A 25,326-nucleotide genomic window follows, 5' to 3' on the forward strand; every position below is an offset into this window, starting at 1 on the left:
ATGTCCAGCGAACCATTCCGTGGTGCTCATCGCTGGCGTTCAGCCCATTCACAGTGCCGTGTGGCCACCTCCATCTCGGGGCTCTCCATTCTCATCACTCCAGCGGAACGCCCACATCCATTCACAAACAGCCCTTCCAGCACCCTCTTCCCTCCTTCCTCCGTGTCACTTTCGAGGTTTGGCTAGGGCTCGGATCTGTATGTTGGGGTGATCCCGGCTTTCAGAGGTCGCTGGGTCAGAGCACCTTCGGCCAGCGTCCTTGACATCGAGACTTCCAGACCTGCGTGGACCGTCCCTGGCCCTGTGGCCTAGACACACTGGTTCTGCACCTGCCGAGGCCTGTGCGGGCCCCTTTGGGATGTCCGCACCTGTCCCAAACTTTTCGATAAAAACTTATTGGAGCCAAACAAAGGACACGCCTGGAAGCAAGATCTCAACAGACGGAGCAAAGTGCTTCTTTAGGAGGACAGTTTGCTGCTGCTTTTATATGTTTGGAATTAAAGACGGACCCTAAGGAAGGTTACAGGGAGGTGGGAGAAAGTGGGGCGAGGCTAAACTGCAGGGGCATGAGGATCCTGAAGGATTCTGAGCTCCCTTCTCGAGGGTGGTGCGGCTTATTTCAAAGGCTGTTTACCCAGATGCGCAGGAATGACGGACAGCACTGGCTTTGGGCGAGGGTAAACCCTTCAGAAGTCAGGGGCCGGGGGTGTGACTGCCCACCTGGACCCATCGGGTTGGGGAATCATGGGGGATCACACTGTATGTAGATCCCCGTGTGTCCGCAGGTCCGACCTCCCCGAGACCAGGGCAGGGGAACCTGTCCCGAGTGGTCCCAACACATTACTCAGGCCCTTTCAAAACTGTTGCATTAAAACCCCTCACGTGTTGCTGCTTCAGGAATAAAGGGCCCCACTGAATGCGGGAGGTCACCAGCCTCTGAAGCGAGGCCTGGGGCAGGTGGGCAGACTAGAATCCTGAGCCGGGGCCCCAGCCCCCCCAGCCACACGCCCCACTAAAAGTGGCCTTGGCGTTCCTCAGAGCCTTGCGTTTGGGCCCGGAGCTGCTAGCCTTGCCTCTTCACGCTTCTTAAAGCAGCCTGCCAGCCGGCTGCGTCGTGAAGACGGGGGAAATTTTTAACATACTTGCGGCTTTGGAGATGAAAGGTGCCAATGGAGAAAGAGTCTGCCGCTGTTTGTTTTAGGAGCCTTCCGGTCTGGGACCGAAACCTGCTCAGACCCACAAAGAAATCTCCAGCCTAATCTGAAAGCCCGGGTTTCCTGTCCGTGGGGCTGGCGTTTCCCCCCTTTGTTAGCTCGTTTTGCGAAGTCCCCTGGGCAGGCCGCTCTGCAGGGAGGGCCCTGGCAAGGCCTTTCGGTCCTGGGTCCGACCAGTGGCTCTGCGCGCAGCTCACAGCTTCGGTCCTGTTTTTAAAAGGATTCCAGTGATGAGCACCTGAGCCCACGTGGCATAAATTCATTTCCTTGGCCCTCAGTTTCCTCATCTGCAGAAACGGAGCCTCAGAAGGGTCTCAGAGGTAAAAAGAAGTTGACAGGCACTCAGACTTGCTCCAGAAGAAGCACTGGAGGGAGACTGGAGAGATGCAGTGGTGCGGGGCACAGCAGGTGGCGGGTGGCCTGGGCGCCGGAGTTTGACAAGTGAGGCTGCTCTTCTCCTGGAAGGGAGACTGTGCTTCTCCCGGTCACCTGGCCCCCGGGGCTCGCCCAGCACACGCCTGGCCCGAGAGCGGCCTGCAGCCAAGCACGGCAGTCCTGGACCCTGTTTGCGTTTCAGCCGGCAGGCTGTGCATCTGTGTCCCTTGCTGGCCCACTGGGGGAGAGGGCAGGGCCATGGGCATGTCCAGGGCAGGCGTCTCTGGACCAGGGAGTCATGGCCGTCAGTTCTCGCAGGAAAGGGAAGAGGCGGTGTGCGTGTCCTCACCTGGGCTTATGTGAGAGCTTCCCACCCCTCCTCCCTCCCTCCCTCCTTCCTTCCCTCCTTATCTCTGGTTTGGCCACAGCCCCAGCCCTTTGGGCTGGCCACGCAGCCTCTCGGGGACCCCCTTCTCGAGGGTCCTTGAGGGTCCCCAACACTAGTCCAGCGGCTTCTTTGTGAACATGTAGTTGGGGTGGCCTCAGGGTGGCCCTGCCCTGCCATTTCTCAAGCACATTGCCCTCCTGACCCCGGGTTGCCCCAGGGGTCCCAAAGGTCCCAAGAGGGATTAACCCGACCTGCTGGCCAGACTGAATTATTGGGGCCCCTCCTTCCAGGCGGTGAGCAGCTGGCCCCGGGAGAGCCGAGCTAGACTGAGACAGGTCTTCATTCTGGTGCGTGTGCTCTGATGTCTGTAGGGTGGACAGCCAGCCATGGGGTGTCCCCTGTTGGGGGACACAGGGCCTGGAGTCACATGTGAGCTGTACCCAGTGCCTCTTCTCTCCACTCTCCTCGGGTGGGGAGGGACTCGAAAGGCCACCGGGCCAGGCTTTGCACTTGGCAGAGGAAGCAGACTTAGCTGGCTGGTGGCTGTACGAGGTCACAGAGTGTCTTCCTGCTGCAACCGCCGTCCACCAGACCCGGGTCTGCCCCCTCTGCCATCATCACCCGGAGGGGCTGCCCGGCTCTGCCTGTGTGGTGGGCGTCCGGCCCGGCTCCTTGTGCCCCGGCACCTTTCCCTCTCCTGCCTCCCCGCCCAGCGCCAGCAGCCCCAGACTTTGAGCTCGATAAACACGGCTCGGTTCTTCTTCCTTCCTTGTCGTGGCCCTCGAATCCCGTCTACACTCCCTGTGTCTGCAGGTGGGCTGCGATGTACGGGCACCTCCCCCTCGGCTTGCGGGTTCTGCTGAAATTTAGACGGTTCATCGAGGCTCTGAGTTGGCCTGGGGTGTCCTGTGGTGAGAACAGTGGTCTGGAGCCTGGTTTGTTGAGCACAATAAATTTATTTTTTAGAGAGAGAAAGAAAGGGGGTGGGGAGAGAGAGAGAAGCATCAGTTTGTTACTTACCTGTGCATTCATTGGTTGATTTTTTTTTATATGTGCCCTGACCAGGGATTGAACCCATGTCCTATAGGTATCGGGATGATGCTCTAACCAGCTGAGCTACCGGCCAGGGCAAACATATCAACAACACAAGAAGTACGTTTACCTACACGGACCCTTAGTGGGGTCCTTTTAGAGGGTCTGCAGCAACTTTTACAGGTACGGGCGGTTTTCTAAAGACAGAGCCCCTCGCCCTGACCAGATTCCTCCGCGGGCCTGTGCCCTTCAACAACGTCCGTCCGCAGCCCCTGACTTGGAGGAAGAAGGCCTCGGGCCTGCTGGGGGACCCGGTGACTCGGGGGCAAGCTAATCGGGGCAGCAACTGCTCAGCTTGCACCACGATTAGACTCGACAGCCACCAGTTAAAACTCTTTATCTCCTGCATCTGCTTAATATTTTGGTTCCGTCCAGACACTGTCCGTTCATTTCTACAGCGGGGAAGACCTTAGGGTTTTGGTTGGGTTTGAGCCTCCTCTGAGCGAAACCTGAAAATCCAAGGGGCCCACCCGGCGGTGTGTGGAAACCCAGGGCCTAGGTGACTCTCGGGCCACCAGTGGGCGGCGACTGGAAACGGGGGCCCTTCGGAACAGTGCAGACTGCACGGCGTTCGGGTCCCTCAGTGGCACTCGAGGTTCCAAAACACTTGGCCACCAAAGGGAGGTGGCCCCCAGCAAATGCCGGTGCACGGCCCCCAGCAAATGCCGACTGGCTCCTGTCTGTGCGGGTTTGCCTGTTCCGGATGCTTCTCGTAAGTGGCACCATCCAGTCATGTCGCCAGGGCACACCCCTGCTGCGGCGTGTCCCCGAATCGCCTTCCTTTTGGTGGGGACGCCCCTCTGGGAGGTGGGCCCCACTGTGTCGGCCTCTTACGACCTCTGGCCCCTCGAGCGGTGTGGCTGGGCTCCATTATGTTTTGGTGTCCTGTTTCGTTCTAAGAGCTCTCGGAGAGACCTCTGGCTTTTGACTCCTGCTCCACACCCCCCACACCCGTCCCCAGTATTTTCCAGCTCTCCAAGAGCCAGCGTGGGTCGCCATCACACAGAGGCCAGTTTACTGCTGTCCCCGTGGGGTCACTCAGCTGTGTGTTGACACAGCAATGCCAGGAACAGCGAGTGACCTCGGAAGGTGCTGCTCTATGAGAGGGTGTTGATGGCAGACCTGCCAGGTGTTTCTGCAGGTGGGGTCCCCGGTCACCTGTGTCAGGACCACACACGTGGGAGGCTTGTTTTGAGAAAACAGCCTTTTGGACCTCCTCTGTGCTGGCTGCCACTAGTCTGTCCCTCTGTCCCTCCCAGCCTGTCCCTCCCTGCTGTGGGTAGATCTGGGTGCAACGCCCTCCTGTTAGGACTGGCCAGCCGAGAGGACGGGGCAGCAAGAGAACAGAGTGACGTAGCCTGGGGTTCTCCCTGCTTCCCCTGACTGAGGGGTCCTGTCTCCCCAGGGTCCAGTAACTGCTGCTCCTCCCCCGCCCCTCTGCTGTCCTGCAACCCGCCCCCCACACCTCCGTAAATTGTCCCTTTATTACACTTTTATAAAGGGGTGCTAATGAGTCTTGTCATGCCCTCTTAAGTGACGGTGCAGCCTGTCCCTACCCAGTGACAGTGCCACTGCGCGGCCAGGAGCCTTCACCCCGCAGACCTCGAGCTCCTCGGAGCCAGAGGCCCCCGGCCCAGCCAGTCCCCGACAGTCCCTGCTCCCTGGTGTCTGCAGCCTGGATTGGCCTCTCCTGTCCCGCCTCTGCCTTTGGGTGCGTCCCTCAGCAGCAGCAGCGTCTCCTGAGCCTCCCTGACTCCAGAGTTTGCAGAAGAAACACACGTCTTCCCGAGGTGGGAAGGGAGAGGACAGACAGGGCCTGTCGGCTTTGGGAGGGTGACCCGCCCTGCGGTCCCCTCGCACCCAGCCTCTTAGCTTCCTTCCAGGGATTGGAATCCCGCGGCCGTGTCCTCCCCACCCCTTGGTCTGTGTCCCCGGGGGATGGGGTGAGGTGCCCGGTGCGGCCGCGTCCCTGCAGCTGTTCACACCCAGCCCTGTGGCTGCAGCCTCTAATCCTGTCCTGGGCTGCGGGCGGGTGAGGGGGAAACCTGAGAAAGCTGCCCCTCCAGACTCAGCACACCCTGGGAAGGGGACAGCAGGTGGCAGGTGGGAGCCCAGCCTGGCGTCCCGTGTCTCTTCCTGCCTTGTTCCAGTAAGGTCTCCCCTCTTCCCCCCTTCCTGCCTGCCTCCTTCCTGGGGAATGGACATGTTCTCGTTCAGAAAATCTCAGAAGGGCCACTTGCTTCCTTCCTTCAGGGTATTGGTCCCAAATTCATGGGTTTTTGGTAAAAATGGATCCGTCAGAAATCTGTGGAGCCGCATGTTTATGGGAAACACCCCCATTCCGTTGTAACAGATTCTGACTGTTAGGAAGACATCCCAGCGGAGGCAGCAGGGCGGGCAGCCAGGACGGCAGGGGCTCAAAGCCACGGTCCCTGGACTCCGGGGCCACCTCACGCCACTTTGCCGCCTGGCCGTCAGCCTGGGGGCCTGCGGGCCAGCACCCAGGCGGGGCCGGTCTGCACCGCCCGTGTGTAGGCAAGGTTTAACCGGAGCCCAGCCGGGCCCTGCGCCGGCTGTGGCTGCGTCTGCCTTTCAAAGGCAGAACAGACTTGTTCCAGAAGAGGCCAAATGGCCCTCGAAACCTAAAATAGTTACTGGTTGGCCCCGTGGTGCCGGTAGGGGCCATGTCTGGAGAGCATCTTCGCTTATCACGACAGGTTGGGGGTGCTACTGGCACCTGGTGGGCTGCAGCTGGGGTCCTGTCCTTGAATGGGGCCAAACACACGGACTGTGCAGTTGTGGGGGGTGGGAGACTGGGGTGATGGAGCAGATGGTAGATTGGCTGCTAAGTGGGTTTTTTTTAGCAAGGAACAAACACATGCGAATATTGGGGGTTTAAAGGGCCTAGGGGAGGGCTGAGTCCTCAGGGAGAGTTTGGTTGGGTCCAGGAGAGGCCAGGTAGGGGAACGTCTCAGGCCACCATCTGCACTGAGGCCAGGAAATGGGGCCTGGGTTTGCAATGGGGGGACCACTATGGATTCTTGGGGGGTGGGGGTGAGTGGGTCCCAGCTGCGTGGTGACTCTCTGTCCCATCTGCGAACGAGAACATCCTGGGGGCTTATTGAAAGGCGAGGTGCTGCTGAGAAGGTTACCAGGTGGTTCCAGCAGAACCCAGGTGGAGGAGCCGTTCCGTGGGAGCCCTTTGGGGCGTGGGCGTGCCAGCACGGCTGGGAAGTGGAGATAGACCCGACCTTGACCCGGAAACCAGACGGAACTGGAGAGACAGCAGCGCGCCAGCCAGGGGCTCAGAGTTAGAGGATAAATAGCAACAGCACCGGGGCTGCCCCTCGGGACACTTGGCCTCTGCTGGAGACATCTCAGGTTGTTTGGGAACACAGATGCCGCTGGCTTCTAACTGGCAGAGGCAGGGAGGCTGCCTCACACTCTGCCGTGGACAGGGCGGCCACGAGTCCATCCAGGGTGTCGGTGGTGCCGGGACCAGGTCCCGGCGGTGGGGCTGGAGTCAGGAGGCTAAGAAGGCGGGGCTGTGTGTCTTCACCTTGGTGACCGGGCCCTAGCTTGTCCCCCCAGCTGCAGAGATGGGTGCTCGGCCCGCTGGGAAGAACTGGCCTTTTCTTTTCTGCTTCGTTCCCAGAATTACTGGATCTTGATGAATCTATAAACATGATGTTCCATTTCTGTGAGACAACACATTAAAACCCTACATGCCGGTAACAGGCAGTCTGGCCTCCACTGTGTGGCCTCCGGCCTGGGCTGCCCCTCATGGCCACCCAGAGGCCAGGCCTCCCTCCTCCCCGGGAGAAGGTCCTGCGTGTCCGCGCTGCCGCCAGGTGGGAACTTCGTGTCTGGGGCTCTGAGTCTGCAGAGCCTGAGTGCCTCCCGAGCTCGTCTCGCCTCCGGCTGCTGGGATCTGTCCGGGGTTTCGCCTCTGCATTTTTCTGTTTGAATTACCACGTATTTCTCTACTGGGTGCCGATGCTGCTGCACACTGGCTGCCTACCCCCCCAGAAGGAACTGGACACGGGTGCCCCCTGAGCTGCAGCCGCCATGTGCCCTGTCCCTCCCTCCCGTTTTCTGACAGATCAGGCACGTCCTCAGTTCGCCGCTGTGTTCAGACAGCGCCAGCAGCTTAGTGAAAGTGGCAGTTTCACAGCCCCAATTATGTGGTTACCACCAAGGAACCGCCTCCGCAGGGCAAGCCGGCGAGAGGTCCACGGTGATGATGCTCTGGATATACGGTGCGTGGGGGCGGGGGCGGCTACCCATTGCCTGCCGACACCTGACTCCCTGCAGGAACGTGGCAAGCAGCGCTGGGCGGTTCCCTGCTTGTTGGGGATCTGAGGAAGGAATGTTCTGGAAGCATGGAGGCAAGACCGCATTTTACATTAGAGGCCGAGACTGTCTGTGTGGGGAGCCTCACTTTCATTTGCTTCTTGGAGTCCTGCTTGTATTAGATTCGGCCGACAAGAGAGAGCTGGGGACAGGCGTGATGGGAAGCAGCGGGGGGCGGGGGGGTTGATAAGACGATTCTGCATCCACACCTTTCCGTTCTGGTCTCTGGGGCAAGTCTCTCAGACTGGGTGGTTTAAAACAACAGACACTCATTCTCACGGTCTGTAGGCCAGAAGTCCAAGGTCAAGGTGTGGACATACCGTGAGGTGAAATTAATGTGCCTTCCGCAACTGCCTGACGGGAGGGCAGAGGTGAGGCCTTTTGGCAGAAAGCGTGGGCTCCCAAAGCCTAACTCCCTCTCTGTCCCTTCTCAGAAAGGGCTGCCCTGCGCCCCTGCGCCCCTCCGCCCTGGGGAACCCCCTTGTAAATAGACAGAGAGCCGCTGTTTTTCTGGGAGAAAAAAGTTTGAAGAAGCCAGTTCTTACTCACGCCATGTCACTGAAGTTCTAGTGAGGCTATTTTTTAAAGGGAGCATGAGGTGGAAAGACATGTAAGTAAATTACCCTGAAGTTCATTTGGAAGAAAAAAGTAGGTGAGAATAACTGGAAGGAGACTTAGAAAGAGGGTGGTTCATGGAAACTGGTCCTTCCACTGAGCCAGGTGTGGAAAGAGCGCCGAGGTTAGATGAGGGCTGTTACCGGACTAAAAATGGTCAACAGGTGACACAGAAGAGACCAGAGTCCCACACGGTGGCCTCAGTGGCGTTCTGGCGGCATCACCTCAGTCAGGAGGGGACAGACTGTTCCAGAACGAGGCAGGCCACATCGCTCTGCTCTACGCTGGTTCTAGTCTGAGTCGTTCCTCCCTGCGCAGCCACGCGAGCCCTCTGTGCCAAGGGGGCCGCCCCGTCGTGCGCTTCCAGATGAAGTCACAACGGAAGGGTTGATGTCGGCCCAGCGGGTGGATTCGGGCTGTTAGGGGCAGTGGGGTCAGAGATAGCTGTTGGCAGCCGAGGAGGTTGGATGTAAGACTGTGGCTGAGCAAAGGGCCCAAAGCACAGCCCGAAAGCAGGGAACGAGAGCGGTGGGCATGCGGGGCTGGCCCGGGTCAGAGGAACGTGAATTTGGACTTCGGTGTTCCGATTCCCACAGGCCAGGGCGGCAGAGCTTTGGGCGAACCTCTGAGGGAGGGCGGGGAGCGGACGCCCACCGCCAGGGAGGGCAGAGCTTGCTACCACTTCCCAGGAGGCCGTCTGGGCCCGCCTCCTGCCCCCGCGAGAAGGTCACCCTGGGACAGGGACCCCAACCCCTGCGGGCGATTGGCGCTAAGACGGCCACTGCCCCGCCTGGCACAGACAGCAGCGTGCGGCTGGGAGCTGCTGCCCGCTCTGGGTTCCTCAGTCAGTATCGGTGAAGTGTGTAGGTTCTCGATCGGTTTATTGCTCTAGAGACCCAGGTGAGCAATTCGTGGACGTGGTGGAGAGTAAAGAGAGGGCTTCCTTCGCTCTGAGAATCCGTTGGTTGCTCACTCCGCTCGGTGCCGCCAGGTGCTCAGAAAGGGGGCGGGTGCAGCTGGCCCGGTGGAGAAGCAGCGAGGAGGGACGCTCCCGGGCGGTGTCCAAGGCCCGTGGACAGCGTGGGTCAGTACGTCCGGAGTCCGCTGGGGCTCCCTGGCTGTTTTCAGCTGTGTCCCGTTCATTGGCTCGGGTCAGCTGGGAGCCTTGCAAGGACTGTTGCTCAGCCTTGCGTCCCTTTTTGTTTCAGCAACTCCTGCCAAGCTTTCCTGTTACTAAATTCCCATCTCAGACTTGAACCTCAAACACGGCCTGTGTGTATCGCCATCTAGAATTGTCAGTCGGCTTGGGGGGGCCCTTGACCCTAGAAGCTGCCCGGCTGCTCAGGCTTGTGTTTTAATCTGAGTCTCATGAGCGAACCTCAGGGAAAACCCCTTTTCGTAAAAGCCGAACAAGCCCCAGTTTCTTCATCTGTACAGTGGGTGGCACCGGCCAGACCGGTGTCTTGGAGTGGCATCTAAGCTGAACTTTGAAGCGAATTTTTAGTTGAAGTACGTGTTTGTCTATTTGGCCGATCAACTGGCTTCCTCTTTAAAGTGATAGAAAGCTGCCTTCTGACCACCCAGCTGCCTTGAATAAACTGGACTGCGCTTAAAAGGAAACAGTAAATCATATTTGATTTATTTTTTTCTTAGGGACCACAGGAAATCAGTGACTAATGTTTGGCAATCACAGATCCTTTGAGGGCTGATGTTTTGCAGTCTCGGGGACCGTGTCCGGCGGGTCAGCCCTCGGGGGCCATCCCTGCCCGGCCCCGGGTGAGTGAATGGCCTTCTCTTTTCGTCGCCATCAGAACTCCTCCAGACACAGTCACGCTTCTTCCTTCTCGTCACTGGCCAGGGGCCAGGAGTAGTCGTGGTCAGGGTGGGTCACGAGGCTCTGGCTCCCAGCCTGTCTGTGGCTGGCTCTCTCTCACGGGTGGGCTGCCCCTCCCATGTGACTGGGGGTGAGGGGGGAGCATCCCACAAGCTGCCGCCATGACTGGTGTCCCTGCCAAACCCATGGTCGCTGAGCAGGTGACATGCCATCCATTGTGTGGGTTAGCCTTTGACCGTCTCGACGGGTTCAGCAGCAGGGCGCTGGACAGGGGAGGGGCGCCTCCACCCCCGACACTCGTGGAGGGACAGGGACAAGCCAACCGAGGTGCACCAGCAGAAGTGGTGGCAACCCCGCCCCTTTCTCTGCTTTCTCTGTCCTTGGTGTAGGCTTCAAGTGTGTTGCTGTCCCAGTCCAGTGACAAGCGGCGGACCAGAAGAGACCGGGACCTGCATTCCCGTGTCTTTGGTTCTGAGTGCACTGTTTGAACCAAACATCGGCACGTTCACCAGGTGACACCAAATGCCGGCTTGGGCCAGGCCCTGAGTTGTTGCTGGGGAAAGATCAAGAGGGGGACGCCCAAGTGTCCTGATTCCAAGGAGACAAATGTAGTGAGGGGACCGAGGTGGCAGCTGCAGAGCCACAGCGGTGATGCTCAGGATTAAAGCAGTGACCGTCTAGGACAGCTGACCGGGGCCTCCCGGGAGAGCCGGGCAGGGGATGCGGTCCCGGGTGCAAAGGCACCACTTGGCGGGGTCCGTCTCGAATGGGTGGGTTTTAGTGCAGCAGAAATGGGGAAGCCTGCTGGGTTTTTAAGAAGGTAGGGTGGGGAGGAAGACAGAAGTTCGGGAGGTGGCTGGGGGTGCCCTGCAGCCGAGACTCGGGAGGAAGCGTGAGGCAGACCTGCAGCTGGGCGGTGCGCGAGGGGCTGGGAAGACAAGCCAGGAGGCCCGGTTGTCTTCTGCAGACCGGGGGGCGTCTCCTGAGGTTGTGGACTTCATCCAAGGTGACGTGGCGTGGGCCTGGCACGGGGAACACCCCACAACTGGATGTGCAGTCCCCTCAGGGAGAAGGCCTGGGAGCAGGAAGCGGGGCCCCAGCAACTCTCCCCATGCCCCCCGCCCCCACCCACAACCCCTGATTCTCCAGACCCAGGGATCTGACTTCAGCGCCGGCTGGTGAAAACCTCCCACGTCACCATGCCAACTGCCAGCCACCACGGTTAAACCAGCGAGTGAGGAGTGCCACGCATGTGGACACGCCTCGGCTCCAGGGCCCCTCCCGCTGACCTCGCAGCCTGCGGGTGGCTTTGAGCCACCAGCGTGGGTCGAGCAGATGAGGACTGGACGTTGTGCCTGGGGCCCACGGAACCTTCACCCCCTGAGCGTTCGGGTCTCCCTCTCAGACGCCGTTCTTTGAACACAGGTGCTCTCTCCTGCCTGCTGTCCACTGTCTGGACAGAGCCTTGTTCCTGGAAATTGATGCTCAGCGGCTGTTGGCTGAGCTGCTGGGGCGTCTGCCTGGGAGACGGCACCCTCCTCAGACTCGGGGACCGGGGCGCATGGCTCTGCACTCGGACCTCAGGGCTGTACCCAGACGGCCTGCTGGGGGGCCCCACACAGCCTCTGCTGCCCCCACCGACAGAACTCAGTTGTTGCATTGGAGTGAAGTGCACTCCAGACGCATTGGTGTCCAAGGCCAGTGCACCTGGAGCCCCCTCTGTGGGCCACGGGGGGGCACGTTCATCTTGTCCTCCAGGTAGGCTCAGGAAAGTTCTAGAGGAGAGAGGCTTCTGTGACTGGGAGGGAAAGACCCCCCCCCCAGGGGGCAGGGAGGGCTGAGTTTCTCTGCATGTGCTCTCCTAGGGAGCCTGCCCCTTCCCTGCCAAGGGAGGGGCAGCCTGGAAAGGGGACACCAGTCACGTACTGGCTTTTCCACTTGGGCTATTGCCCCAGCTGGTCAGGTCAAGGGCCAAGAGGCGGAGGGAGCTGTATCCCTGCAGGGTGAGGGGGAGGAGGAGGCGTTGGCATCCAGAGACCCCCAGCCCTCCTTCCTCCTGGTCTCAGTGGGACCCCTGAAGGCCAGGCAGGCCCCACAGCCGCTGGAGGACAGGTCAGCGGGGAGAGGCGTCGTCGGGTCCCCTGAGACACAGGTTTGGGGAGCGATCGAGGAGCAGACTTGGAGTTTCTGCCGACAGGCCCCGGTGACTCAAATCACCAAGAATGGGCCGGAGCTCGGAGTTTCTTTTCTAACCCCGGGGGACATGTGATGAATCAGCCCTCCTGCTCCAGAGACCGGAGTCACATGCGGAGACAGAGTCACCTAGCAAGGCAGGGACAGAATCTGCCAGCTGGCTGTGTGCCCAGTTCCATCTGCTTTGGCCCGGGGCGGGGCTGCCGCAGAAGCGTCTGGTTGCTCAGCACCCCCTGGGGTGCTGGGTGGGCCTTCTCCCCGCCGGAGATGCCAGTGATCTGTTGTGTTCTTATTGGGCCTGGGGCGACACGTTGGCAAACAGGCCCCCACAAGACTATTGGGGGGCAGAGTGGGACGCTAGATGGAATCGGAGGAGGGGCAGGTAGAGCTGAGGGACTGTGTGCGGTCCCCACACTTGCCACCGGAATCTGTACATAGCCCTCTGTGTGCCCAGCGATGGCGTCTGTTCCGAGGCCAGTCTCCAGCTTCTGGGGCGGGGCTGTGGGCGGGCTCTTTTCTCTCTCAACGAAGCCGCTTGTCTCCTGGAAGAGGAAAACTCATTACTGATGAGTCAGACACAGGTCAGCCTTGCTGCCCCTGACGTCTTCCATATCTGACGTCCACGCGGGGCGCAGAGGCAGCTTCCGAGAGTCCAGGGCTGCGGGGACAGGGACGGGGATGGAGTGGCTGGTACAACCTGCGCTTCTGGCCTGTCCTGAGGGCCCGTGCTGGCCACTGCTCTGACCAAGGGGGCCTGCGCCTCAGGCTGTCCTGGACAGGTGGCTGCCTCCCGGGGCCGGCAGGGAAGTTCATTTTCTCCTGGAAGGTGTCCAGACTCAGAGGCCGGGCCACGCAGGTGAACCCACCTGTGTTTCAGCATGTCTGTAACTCGGCTGCAGCATAGGGTGGGTGGAACTCCTGGATGCGGCCTGCTGCGTGTGGTCACGTCACATCAGCCTTCCGGGGAGGGGGGCACTTGACACTTGGGGGGAATCTACACACACAGCCCATCAACCTGCTGCCCTGGGCACATCCTTCTCCCGGCGGAAGCAAAAACGCGCTCCTGAGGTGGCCGTCATTGGGGCCCGGGGCCGGCGGAAGACATACTTGGACACCGTCCAGGGCACACAGGTGGCCAGCATCTGTCCGCTCTGGGCTGCATGGGGTGTGACCGAATCCACCCCATGGAAAACGCCTCCACGACATGCAAAGGTGCCGGCAAGGTCTAGGTCCAGGTGGCCAGCATCTGGACTCAGAAACATCTGGATGTTTGGGCCTGATTAGCTGGACGGTGATGACTCCGGGATAGTTACTGTCATCTCCGTTGCAGGAGTCCCCTAAGTTCCGTGTGAGTCCTTCCACCTGAAGTTCATCTGCCAACCCCGGTCCCCCCATCCTGGGCCATGAAGCGGTTCGCCCTGAAACTGTGCCTGTTGCCCATTCACTAACTGCAGACCTTCCTGTCACCTTGTCACACTTGACCAGGGTGGCTGGGGTATCACTTGAAGGCTGACCTGTGTGTTTCCGGAGCTGGGTCTCCAGATCCGCCTGCTTTTGGGAAGGTAGTCTCAGCAGGAGCGTTCTGGAAAATGCCTGTAGGCATCTGAGAGCCTGGCGGTGTACTTGACCTTGTGGGGGAGGGGCTGCCCAGATTGGTGTCTAGTGCCATAAGAACCCCCCTCCCTCTGTCTGGAACTTCGGGTTGACTTTTCCTTTCTGTGTGATTTGACCTTTTTGTGATGAAAGGTGAAAAATAACTGCATAATACCTATGAAGTTTGAGGAGATCTTGCTGGATCCTAAACGGCTCAACAAAACAGATTTTCTCTACAGTAAGATTGCCCAGAATCTTACAAAAGCCCAGAGCTAATTTCCTCAACAGCCAGCAGGGTCTCTGGAGCCAGGCAGTGGACATGGACCTGTCTCACAGCCAGCCCAGTGCCTGGCACCTCGGCCTCCGCAGGTGCACCGTGAGCCCAGGGCCTGGAGGGGTCAGCTCCTCGGGCATCTCCCTGGGAACCGCCCGGTGACCTTAGTTGCCTGCACCCTGCTCCCTGACGGAAGGGGCTCGCCCTTCCCCGCACACCAGCTCTCTCCTCCTCTGCCAACTCAGGTGTCGGGCGTGTCGCCTGCAAAGGGCACACGTCACTTCTCGGGGCGGCTCTGTGCCCTGAGCAGGGAAGATGTAGAAACCATGCCAGAGACATGCCCTCCGGCACACGCCATGCAGATCTCTCCACAACAGAGGGTGCGAAGAGCTTTCCAGTGTCGAGCCGCCCAGGATGCTCAGAGTCTCGTGTGTGACCCGAAAGGAAAGACAAGAAGGCTGAAAATCAAGCACGCAGTCAGTTTATTCCTCAACAGCCACAGGACTTTTCTCCTACACTTCTCCACACAGGTGGCGACCCTGACTCCGCCAGACCCAGAATTATTTCTAAGCAGAGCTACAGCTCATTGGGCCGTCACACGGTTCTTTCTTCCGTGTCCATGTGCACGGGCGCACGCACACGCTCTGGATGGATGGCTGCAGGAAATCAGGACGGACCGTATACCTGGGAGGGCTCGGTCGTAGTACAAATAAGTGAGCAGAGTTCGTTCATTCCTTTGCGTTTGAGAGCCTGCTCTGCAGGGCTCCGTCACAGCACAGGGTGCCGGGGCAGGCTGGGTGCTGCGGCCTGGCACAGCTCAGTCTCCCGGAGAACTCGGGAGAAACAGCCGATGCGTGATGGAGGCGGGGGAGGGGTGCCACTGCTGTGGGCGCCTATCCCCTGCTAATGTGGTGACATTAGTGCAGAGGCGTGGATGCCCGAGGGATCCGTCCGGGGACTCAGTGGTGGCCTCCAGGCTGTGGGACAGTACATGCAAGGGCCCTGGGGCATCAGGGAGAGGCCCGAGGGAAGGGCGCGGCGCTGGCCTGGCCCCGGGGATCCGGCTGTTGAGGGCGCTGTGAGCACACTGAGAAGTCAGAAGGCTTTGGAGGGTCTGGAGTAGGGTCCTGACTTGTCGGAACATCCTGTCCCTGCAGGGTGGCCTATGGTGGGGGGTGGGGGGAGGCAGTGGCGTGGAGGTGCCTGGGCTGGGGGGGGGCAGGCCCCACGGGGAGGGGGAATCTCAGGCATTTTGGCAGTGGAATGAGCCAATCAGCATTGACTTAAGGGGCAAAGGCAGGGTATAGGGGGAGGAGGTGGGGCAAACCCCAGAGTCCAGTTTGGATCCAGGAGGTTCAACTCCCATCGGTCGTGAAGGGGAGCCTTCGGCAGTCTGAGTTCTGGGTTCTGGGTTCAGGGGTCACTCGCCAACTGGGCAGGAACCCAGCCATGCCCACGTGTGCTGGGAGGGGTCAGAGCGCCCGGGCGTCTGGGTTTAAGGCTCTGTACAGGCTTTCCATTAAAGGGGAGACACACCCTCACACTCCCGACACGCATCTAGAAATGCAGGTGGCAAGCGTGTCCTTACAGCACTTAATCCTTTTAATGTTTTACTGCAGACAAGTCAACCGTGTGCAGAAATAGGGGAGTGATAAAAACAAGGTAATAAATGAAATAGGAAAACGTAAATAACGGGAAAACAATATATAGGTAGTATACTGCTGTAGTTATATACCTATCAGTACAGATAAACGTGTTTGTGGCAATAGTGTGGTAGTTTGTAAAATACGGTATCCAGTCACTTCCCCTACGTTACTTCCATAATAAAGCGAGGGCTGATTCGGAGGGTGAGGCGCATGAGCTCACCAGGCTTGACTTGGAGGCTCGGGGTGCTGGCTGCCTGCAGGTGTGAGGCCAGCAGGCGGGTCACTCGGGTGTGCAGGTCGTGCGGGGCCGTGCGGAGCAGAAGGAGGTGGAGGAAGGTTTTCCGGGGACACGGGGGAGGGGTGTGTGTTCTGGCAGCAGAAGCTGGAGTGGGACCCTCGGGAGAGGCGGAGCCTGAGCGTGACCCTGGACTCGCTGTGGGTGGAGCTCGGCCACAAACCTCAAAGGTTGCCTGTGGGCCGGTCTGGGAGCAGCACGGGGCCTGGGGGGGGCCTGAGGGCGGGGGAGAGCTTCGCACAAAGGCCTGCTGACCCCTGTGTGTTTGCAAAGACCCTGGGAGGACAGGGCAGGGGACTCCAGGTACCCTCCACACCTGGCTGTGGCGTTGGTGGAGGTACGGGGCTCCCCCACCCATGCTCACCTGACAGCACCTGCTCTAGGAGGTGCCAGGTGGAAGGGGCCTGCCAGGCTTGGGCCAGCGGGGCCAGGTGCCCTGCACTCATTGCGAAGGGGCAGGTGGGTGCTGGCACTTTGTTTAAGGCCCATTGCCCCATGGCCACCGGAGACAGATTCGCCATTCCAGACCTCCCACAGGGCGTTGAGCACAGGGGACAAAACAGCCCCCTCTGGGAAGATGGGGTGAATGGCTTCGTGGTCACTCAGCCCAGTGCAGGGGTGCCTTTCCCGGTCTCCGGATCGGACTCGCTGCCCTGGCCCCGCTCCGGTGGGTAAGTGGCAAGGCCGTGCAGTTAGTGGTGGCTTATCTGGCAGCCTCGGTGAGGGCGCCTTTTGTTTTCACAAGGGCGGCGGATCTGCCATAACCGCTGACCCTTCCTGCCTCCCCACTGGCTGTGGGCCATAACCATGTTCCCCATCGACAGTAAACAGAAACGGCGCTCAGCCTCCCAAAATTCCAGGGCCTGTGGTTCGTTCTGCCGGCACCCAGGGGAGGTGGAGGCCAAGGCTCTCACCGCTCTGACGCGTTTCCTGCTCTTCATCTTGCCGGTGCCCGGCCCCTCCAGGTGCTCCCTGGAGAGCCGGCTCAGTGTCCCATCTCAGTGTCCCGTCGGTGCCCGGGCCAGCTGCTGGCCAGCACCCTCCCAGCCCCAGATGGCCCTGCCCCACCCAGACTCCGCCCACGTCACCTGCTGAGGACCATGGGGCTCTTCCCAACACCTCTCCTCTCCTTGCCACCCACCCACGTTCCACACCCTCGGCTGCCTCGGTAACTTTCGAAGATGAGGCCATCGCTGCTTCGGTTTTTCTCCTCCGCAGGCAGCGAGCTCTTTCTCCGTCATCAGGAGCCTTCCCCGGGCCTCCAGGGCAGCAGCTAAACCCTGCACCGGGAACAGGGCTGTGGACACCCCCACTTCAGGGGCCACAGCCACGAGCCCGCCCCGTGTTCCAGCATACCTCGTGGGTTATGAGTTCTTCACACAAACCCAGTTGGGACAGGGCACTCATCACCCCTGTTACAGATGGGAAAACTGAGGCTTAGAGGAGCAAATTGTTCACACAAGGTTGTCCACCGCGTGGGTGCCCACCTGCGGCTGCCTGCTGCCCCCTGGGCCCTCAGCCCGCACTGGGGGAGGAGGTGGTGGACAGGCCTCCAGGTCCCCCGACTGGTGACGGTGACACAGGGGTCAGAGCTGCATTCGTTTTTAGGTGTCTTTGGGTGGAGGAACAGGGGTCCTCCGGCTGGGTTGCAAGAACCCAGCTCCACTGGGATGAAACCCACCTGCGCACAGTCGCCCTCTGCTGTGCGCGCTGCGGGCCAGCTGTGCTGGGCGGGGCCCACCGGGCCAGCCGTGGGGCATCCACCTGTGCCTGTCCGGGAACATCACCTTCATCTCCAGAACCCCAAACGCCCGTGCGTCCCCTCCCAGAGACAAGCTGAGGCCTCGGGAGGGAGTCTTGTGTCCCTTCCCACAGAAACATCCCCTGCTCGCTTAGCGACGGCACCATGGCACAGTAAAGGGGGGGGTTCACAAAAGCACCTCATGTGTGCAGATGGCCCCGTGTGCCTTTTATCTATGAGTGTTTGTGTGCTTGGGGTCTGGGGAGGATTTAACGAGAGTGCGGGCAGGGAGCGAGCACGGCCCCGGGGGGGCCAGGGCTGCGCAGACCCTGGGCTGTCCTCCTCTCCGACTGGAGGGAAGGGCGAGCTGGGTGTGAGGCCACACTACCGGGCTGTGTGGGGCGGGGCCTGCTCCCCACCCCGGGGCTGCCTTTGTTGGAACGGCCTCTGGAAGGAAGAGGGGCCCCTCCCACAAAGTTGGCACCTCGCCCACATTTCACGTGCTCAGAGACATTGCTCTTCCTCCTCTGCTTTCAGGGAGAAGCGCCGCGTACGGTTGGCACCCCGTCCATCCGGGCAGCATGGCCTCCTGAGACAGAGGCCCCGGCCACTGCTGGCGTAACCATCAGACAGCGATGGCGCCCTAGCGGGTCGCCCGGAGGAGAGCTTCGGGATGGCAGCTCAGCGGATCCGCGCCGCAAACGCCAGCGGCCTCCCTCGGTGCAAGTCCGAGGGCACGTTGATCGACCTGAGCGAAGGGTTTTCGGAAGCGAGCTTTAACGATGTCAAAGGTGAGCTCCTGGGGACAGGCCTGGGTCCGAGGGCTCAAAGGCTGCCCGGTCACGTTCTGGTCAGCACGTGGTCGCCCTCTGAACGTCACCGTGTTCTCTGTGCGGCCCAGGGGCAGTGCCCACGTGTCCTCTTTGGCATGTGGGGAGGTTGGTTTGAGTTCCCCCGTTAGTAGTAAGAATTCATACAGAATATCTCTGTTCTCTTTTCGTGCGTTTTAGCGACGGCAGGGCAGGAAAGTTGGTATCACGGAGCACTTGGGGGAGGGGCTGGGTTACTGCAGACTCTAGAGAAGGGAAGTGGGTGCAGGGGGAGCCGTCCCCTCCCACGATGGCATTCGGGAAACGTGTGAAGCCTTGCAGGACACATGACGTCGGTCACAGCTGTTCAACTCTGCCGTCGTAGCTGACAGCAGCCATAGAAGAGGGCAAACAAGTGGAAATGGCTGTGTTTGGATAAAACTTTATTGATAAAAACAGCCGGTGGATGTGGTCCAGGGGCCGTAGTTTGCTGACCCCTGGTTTAGAGGTGGCCCGGGGTCCAAGCGCCCTGCCCCTGTGGGTCTCTCTAACATCCACTGAGAAACCGGGCTGATGAGAACACCTGTCTTTTGGACACCAAGGGCGATACTAGGCAGGTGGCCTTCTCTCTGGAAGCCGGCCCAACCCCACTGGGCCACGGTCCGGGTGCCGTGCGCCTCCTTGCCTACAGGGACTGCCGCATTCTGTGGAGATCACTCGGCCTGCAGGGAGCTGTCTTTGCCCTTGTGTCTGGGGCCCACGGTGCAGACTCAGCCACATAAATCTTCCCCACCCCACTGCCCTCCCGGACAAAGTCCTGTTCCTCCCTGGCATGTGCTGAGAACCACGCGGACACACTTCTCCTTCCACTGTTTTCTGTCTTCCGCCCTGTTCTCCGCTGCTGCTGCTGCTGCTGCTTCCTCTCTGTGCTCCCTGCCGAGGCCCTGGGCTTGGCTTTAAGTGTTCTCTGAACAGAGACTGGCTGAGGGATCGCGGGGATCGTTCACGAGAGCGGCGGCGTTACCGACCGGTGCTGTGACTCATCGAACATTCGTTTTTCATGGGCTGGGAGTGGGCGTTCTTTTCTCACTTGAGTCCAGCTCATCTCGGGTCAGGGGGCAGAGAGCTGACTTTTAACCAATAACGAGAATCTGGGAGGAGCTATTATTCGTAAAAGGACAGCAGCGTTGAGGGGAGGACGACACATGAGGCAGCTGGGATGTGAGTAGGGGCTGGGGAGTGTGTGTGTGTGTGTGTGTGTGTGTGTGTGTGTGTGTGTGTGTGTGTGTGTGTGTCGGGCAGTGGGGGACAGAGACCCCCAGACTCAGCTCTCCGTGGCACCCCAGGCTGTGCCCCAGCCCAGCAGCTTCACACACATGCACGTGGTGAACAGGCTCCAGGTGGGAGGGGATTCCAGCCAAAACCTGACGGAAGGACGGACAAAGGGACGCCTTGCCGGCCGAAGACCTGAGGCAGGCGGGTGGGAAATGCGGTACAGGTGCTCTGAGCCTCCGGACGCCCAGGGGGCTTTTTGGTATTAAAACCAAGGTAGCTGAGGATCTGGGTGGCACTTCCCGGAATTCACTGAGCTGGAATTCGGTGGGGGCGTCCCTGCATTCGATGGGGCGGGGCCCCAGCCTGGTGCCCCGGACGCTCCGGCAGGTGACGGATGGAAGGCCCCTTCCAAAAGGGGGCTCACGCCACTGTCCACTCCCAGGAGGCACCCTGGGAGGGAGCCTGCCCCTTGGGTGGAATCTATTACCATAACTTTCCGAGGAGAGTGCTTGGAATTTTAAGTAAAGCCATTTTCATTCTTCAGTCTGGAGAGACTGAGGGGGTAATTTGCACTGATGCATTTTTTTAGGCTATGTACGAAGCCAACCTAATAGCTTTGGTTTTTAATTTAAAAAATATGACTGAGGGAATTATTCTGGAGGACATTACAGGGATGTAACCTTTGAGGGATTCTAACAAGATTTTAATAGTTTGCAGGCCTTCTTTAATTTTCATTTGGTTTTAATTTTCACGTGACATTTTCATTAGATGTGTCAAGAAAACAAAAATGGTTTATATTGCAGGAGCCCGTGGCCGGACGACAAAGTGCGAGGGAAGGTCTTGTATTACCTCTGGGCCCAGGCTGTGATCTTCTCCCTCCCCCACCCCCTTCAGTCTCCTCCCTTCGGAGATAGTGTGATTGATTTCATAGCAGAGGGCACTCCCAGACAGAGTTCTGACTCTGCCTTCGGTCCTGACCTTGACCCAGTGGCCTAGATGAGGCCTCTGTTTTAAGCAGACAGGAAAAAGATGATCTGTAATTGCACGCATGTTTATTGGTTGAGCACCTGCTCTGTGTTGGGGCTTGTACCCGGACGGGGCTCTGGACCCCTCCCCTATAAGTGTCTGCTACGTTGGTTGGTGATCAGGGCCGTGGAGAAAAGTACAGCTAGGAGGGAATGCCCACGTCGGCTGTAACGAAACGTTCGGTGAGCCTGTTCCTGGGGCCGAGCCTCGGTCCTCTAAGTCCTTTGTGGGCACGATTTCCTTCCATCCCCACCAGGGCCCGTTGGAGAAACACACTTGTCTCCATCATGAAGAATCTCAGGGTCTGGAGCTCAGAGAGCTTCCGAAGGCCTGGACGCAAAGCCCAGGCCGAGCGGTCCGAGCGCCAGAAGCCCCCAGGCCCCGGGCGGAGGGGCTGTCTCGGAGGCCAGCTGTGCTTCCTGGCAAACACACCTACCTGGTCGCCTAGTTCCTGCAGATGCACCGACACTTCCTGCTCTAGACTCTGCCCAGGATAGGCCATTTAGAGGCTCCTCGTTTCCCTGCAGAGGAGAGGGGAGAGGACGGGGGGACGGGCTCTTCGCAGGCCCGGCTGGGTGGAAGAGAATGCCTGCTGGCTTAGTCACACGAAGTGCAGAGGTCCTTTGCTTGTTTTTGAAGGCAGCGTGACAAAAAGGTTTCCTTTCTCTCCCTTGTTGGTTTCAGGGAGTCGGAATATGAGTGAACGGTACCTGCGTGGGTGGGGGAGGCTTGTTTCCATCGGAAGGAACCTCGCGCCCAGTGGAGGAGGCGGAGAAAGCACGCAGGTGTGGGATTACCTGCTATTTTTCAAAGCCCCTTGTTCAGGTGGTTTTGTTTGCTCTGCCCATCGCTGTCCACTGTGGACAGTCGAACGCCTGGAGCCATGAATTAGCTGAGTCCCCACTTCCAGTGTCAGGATTTTTCAGGCCGCTTAAACCGTTGTTCAGAAATGGTGTGAACCCGGCCAGACGCAAACCTTGGACTCCTTCTTACAGTGTGTGGGAGAGACCGTGTCCCGCTGTCATTCTGAACGGTCGGCTCAAGGAGGTTGAAAGAAAGAATCTGTCACACGAAGAGTTAGTTTGAGGACGGGCTCAACTTGGAAGGGGGAGAAACGGGCCGGGTGCCGAGGGTGCGCCTTCCGCTCCTGCCCACAAGGGGCGCTTCGGAGGCTTTCCCACGGCCCGGCCACTGGCCGTGGGGTCACTGAGTGCAGAACATCTCTGCGGCTTCTAAGGACACCCCACTCGGGGTCTCTTCCTACTTGGCAGAGGGCTGCTTTCCCCCTGCTCTAGGTTCTCTGGCTGGACTCACAATTAGGTAGACATCAGTCATTAACGAACGGGAAATTTAATTGCATGAGTGAGCATGGGGGCCCCAGAGACGGAGGCCAGGCAGTCGGGCAAACAAAGGCTTATGTGCCCTGGTGAGGTAAGAGGGGAGTGGGGGAATGGGGCTTCAGGGGGAGGGAGACAATTCACAAGGAGGCGGGACCAGCACAACGGATAAACAAGTGTTTTCCCCACTGTGCAGAGACGATGGGACAGGAATCCGTGTCTCCAGGCCCCTTGGGGGTCCCCATACTTGGTGCAGTTGTCTCTGGCGGTAGCTCTCATCCCGGAACAAGCCCTCTGTCTGAATTCTTGTGAGCAAGTGAGGAAGATATGAAAAGGCTCTTCCCGAGTCAATGGGGCCTCGGTGGTCTTCCCACCGACCGAACCCACGCGCCCAGTGGTGCATTGTGGGGCAGCCTGCCCTTCACTACCTCGTCACATTTCTGGTCACTCAGCGGGATCAGGAACAGTTCGATCCAAGCGAGATGCTTGACACACCGGGACAGGTGGCTCTTCTGGGTGCTGATTTGCACTTCTGTGGGTGGCGGTGTGTGTCGACCCTGGACGTGACCAGGCGTGGTGAAAACAGCCATGCTCTCGTCTGTGTGTTGATCACACGCCACGTTCCACTCTGGTCTGTTGCTGTGAGTTACACGCCCCCGCTCGCTGTCTGCGCCTGGCAGTGGGTGTTTCTCGGGCCCCATCTCCCTAGTTCGGGCAGCGCCTGGGGGCCCCCTGGCCTCACCCTCACCTTCTGTCCTGTGTCTCTTGCAGTGCCTTCCCCCAGTGCCTTGCTGGGAGACAATCCCACGCCCTTCGGAAACGCGAAGGAAGTGATCGCAATCAAGGACTACCGCCCCAGCAACTTCACCACCCTGAAGTTCTCCAAGGGCGACCACCTCTACGTGCTGGACACGTGCGGCGGGGAGTGGTGGTACGCCCACAACACCACGGAGATGGGCTACATCCCCTCCTCCCACGTGCGGCCCCTGAACTGCCGGAACTCCACCCTGAGCGACAGCGGGATGATCGACCTGCTCCCCGACAGCCCCGATGAGGTGGCCAAGGAGTTCGACGTGCTCGGGGGGTGGACGGATGACCAGAAGGGGTCAGGCAGAACCTACAGCAACAACCCTTTCTGGAACGGGGTCCAGACCAACCCGTTTCTGAACGGGCATGTGCCGGTGGGACCCGGCGTGGAGGAGCCGGCTCCCAAGAGCACCGTGGACTTGCTGCTCTTCGACGCAGGCCCGTCTGCCTTCACCAACGGCAGCTCGGCCACCACAAACGGCGCCGGCCACGGCTTCGAGGAGCTGCCGGCCACCGATCAGCTCCCTGCCGAGGGGCCCGTCAGGCGGGACAACCCGTTCTTCAGAAGCAAACGCTCCTACAGCCTGTCGGAGCTCTCTGTCCTCCAAGCCAAGTCCGACGTGCCCGCCTCATCGGGGTTTTTCTCGGGCCTGAAGTCCCCGGTCCCCGAGCAGTTCCAGAGCCGGGAGGACTTCCGCGTGGCCTGGCTGAGCCACCGGAAGCTGGCTCGGTCTTGCCACGACTTGGACCTGCTGGGCCAAAGCCCCGGGTGGGGCCAGACCCAGGCGGTAGAGACGAATATTGTGTGCAAGCTGGATAGTTCTGGGGGCTCCGTGCAGCTCCCCGACACCGGCATCAGCATCCATGTGCCCGAAGGCCACGTGGCCCCGGGGGAAACCCAGCAGATCTCCATGAAAGCGCTGCTGGACCCCCCCTTGGAACTCAACAGCGACAGGTGCTGCAGCATCAGCCCGGTGCTGGAGGTGAAGCTGAGCACCTTGGAGGTGAGAACCGTCCTGGTCCTGGAGATGACGGCGTCCGCCGAGGTGAAAAATGACATCTTCAGCAAAAGCACAGTGGGCCTCCAGTGCCTGAGAAGCGACCTGAAGGAGGGGCCCTATGTCCCCATCCCCCTCACCTACAGCTACGGGGACACGGTCCAGGTGCACCTGGACAACCTGGAGCCCTGCATGTACCTGGCCATCGTCGCCCACGGACCAAACATTCTCTACCCTTCCACCGTGTGGGACTTCATCAACAAGAAAGTCACAGTGGGGCTCTACGGCCCCAAACACGTTCACCCGTCCTTCAAGACGGTGGTGACCATTTTCGGGCACGACTGTGCCCCCAAGACCCTCCTGGTCAACGAGGTCACCCGCCAGGCCCCCAGCCCCGCCCCAGTGGCCCTGCAGCTCTGGGGCAGACACCAGTTCGTCCTGTCCCGGCCCCAGGACCTCCAGGTCTGCCTGTTCTCCAACATGACACACTACGAGGTCAAAGCCAGCGAGCAGGCCAAGGTCGTGAGGGGCTTCCAGATGAAGCTGGGCAAGGTGAGCCGCCTCATCTTCCCCATCACCTGCCAGAGCCCCGGCGAGCTCTCGGACTTCACCTTGAGGGTGCAGGTGAAGGACGACCAGCAGGCCATCCTGACCCAGTTCTGCGTCCAGACTCCCCAGCCGCCCCCCAAAAGTGCCATCAAGCCGTCCGGGCAAAGACGGTTTCTCAAGAAGAACGAGGTCGGCAAAATCATTTTGTCCCCGTTTGCCGCCACCACCAAGTACCCCACTTTCCAGGACCGCCCCGTGTCCAGCCTCAAGTTCGGCAAGCTGCTCAAGACCGTGGTCCGGCAGAGCAAGAACCACTACCTGCTGGAGTACAAGAAGGGGGACGCCATCGCCCTGCTCAGCGAGGAGAAGATCCGGCTGAAGGGGCAGCTGTGGACCAAGGAGTGGTACATCGGCTACCACCAGGGCAAGGTCGGCCTCGTGCACGCCAAGAACGTGCTGGTGGTGGGCAGGGCCCGGCCCAGCCTCCTCGCCGGGCCCGAGCTGAGCACCTCGCTGCTGCTGGAGCAGATCCTGCGGCCTTGCAAGTTCCTCACCTACATCTACGCCTCCGTCAGGACCCTGCTCATGGAGAACATCAGCAGCTGGCGGGCCTTCGCCGACGCCTTGGGCTACGAGAACCTGCCGCTCACCTTCTTCTGTCGTGCGGAGCTGGACAGCGAGCCTGAGCGGGTGGCGTCCGTCCTGGAGAAGCTGAAGGAGGACTGTAACAACGCCGAGAACAAAGACCGGAAATCCTTCCAGAAGGAGCTCATGATGGTAAGTCTGACGGGGCTGGCGCTGGGCGAGGGCAGCGTGACGCCAGCCGTCTCCTGACTCCGTCACAGTGGTGTCACAGTGGTGTCACAGTGGTGTCGGGCCTCCTGCCCGCTCCCCAAAGGGCGGGGACAGGGC

The 25,326-nt window shown here is 60.0% G+C and overlaps 1 protein-coding gene across 6 annotated transcripts in view; it reads left to right on the forward strand.

The window, feature by feature from the left end:
- Positions 1-25,326, forward strand: part of SH3BP4 (SH3 domain binding protein 4) — a 66,329-nt gene that overhangs the window by 35,191 nt on the left and 5,812 nt on the right. For 3 of the 6 annotated variants that reach the window (XM_037161390.2, XM_037161395.2, XM_037161394.2), the window contains 2 exons: positions 18,151-18,404; positions 22,832-25,191. In XM_037161390.2, the coding sequence (XP_037017285.2) occupies positions 18,287-18,404; positions 22,832-25,191 (2,478 nt within the window). In that variant the 5' untranslated portion in view covers positions 18,151-18,286. Of the gene's footprint in view, positions 1-9,690; positions 9,814-10,260; positions 10,384-18,150; positions 18,405-22,831; positions 25,192-25,326 lie in introns of all 6 variants that reach the window. The other 3 variants (XM_037161392.2, XM_053655234.1, XM_037161393.2) reach the window with 2 other exon arrangements.

The sequence above is a fragment of the Artibeus jamaicensis genome, unplaced genomic scaffold (assembly GCF_021234435.1).
Source record: "Artibeus jamaicensis isolate MK-2021 breed Jamaican fruit bat unplaced genomic scaffold, CSHL_Jam_final contig_944, whole genome shotgun sequence".
NCBI lineage: Eukaryota > Metazoa > Chordata > Mammalia > Chiroptera > Phyllostomidae > Artibeus > Artibeus jamaicensis.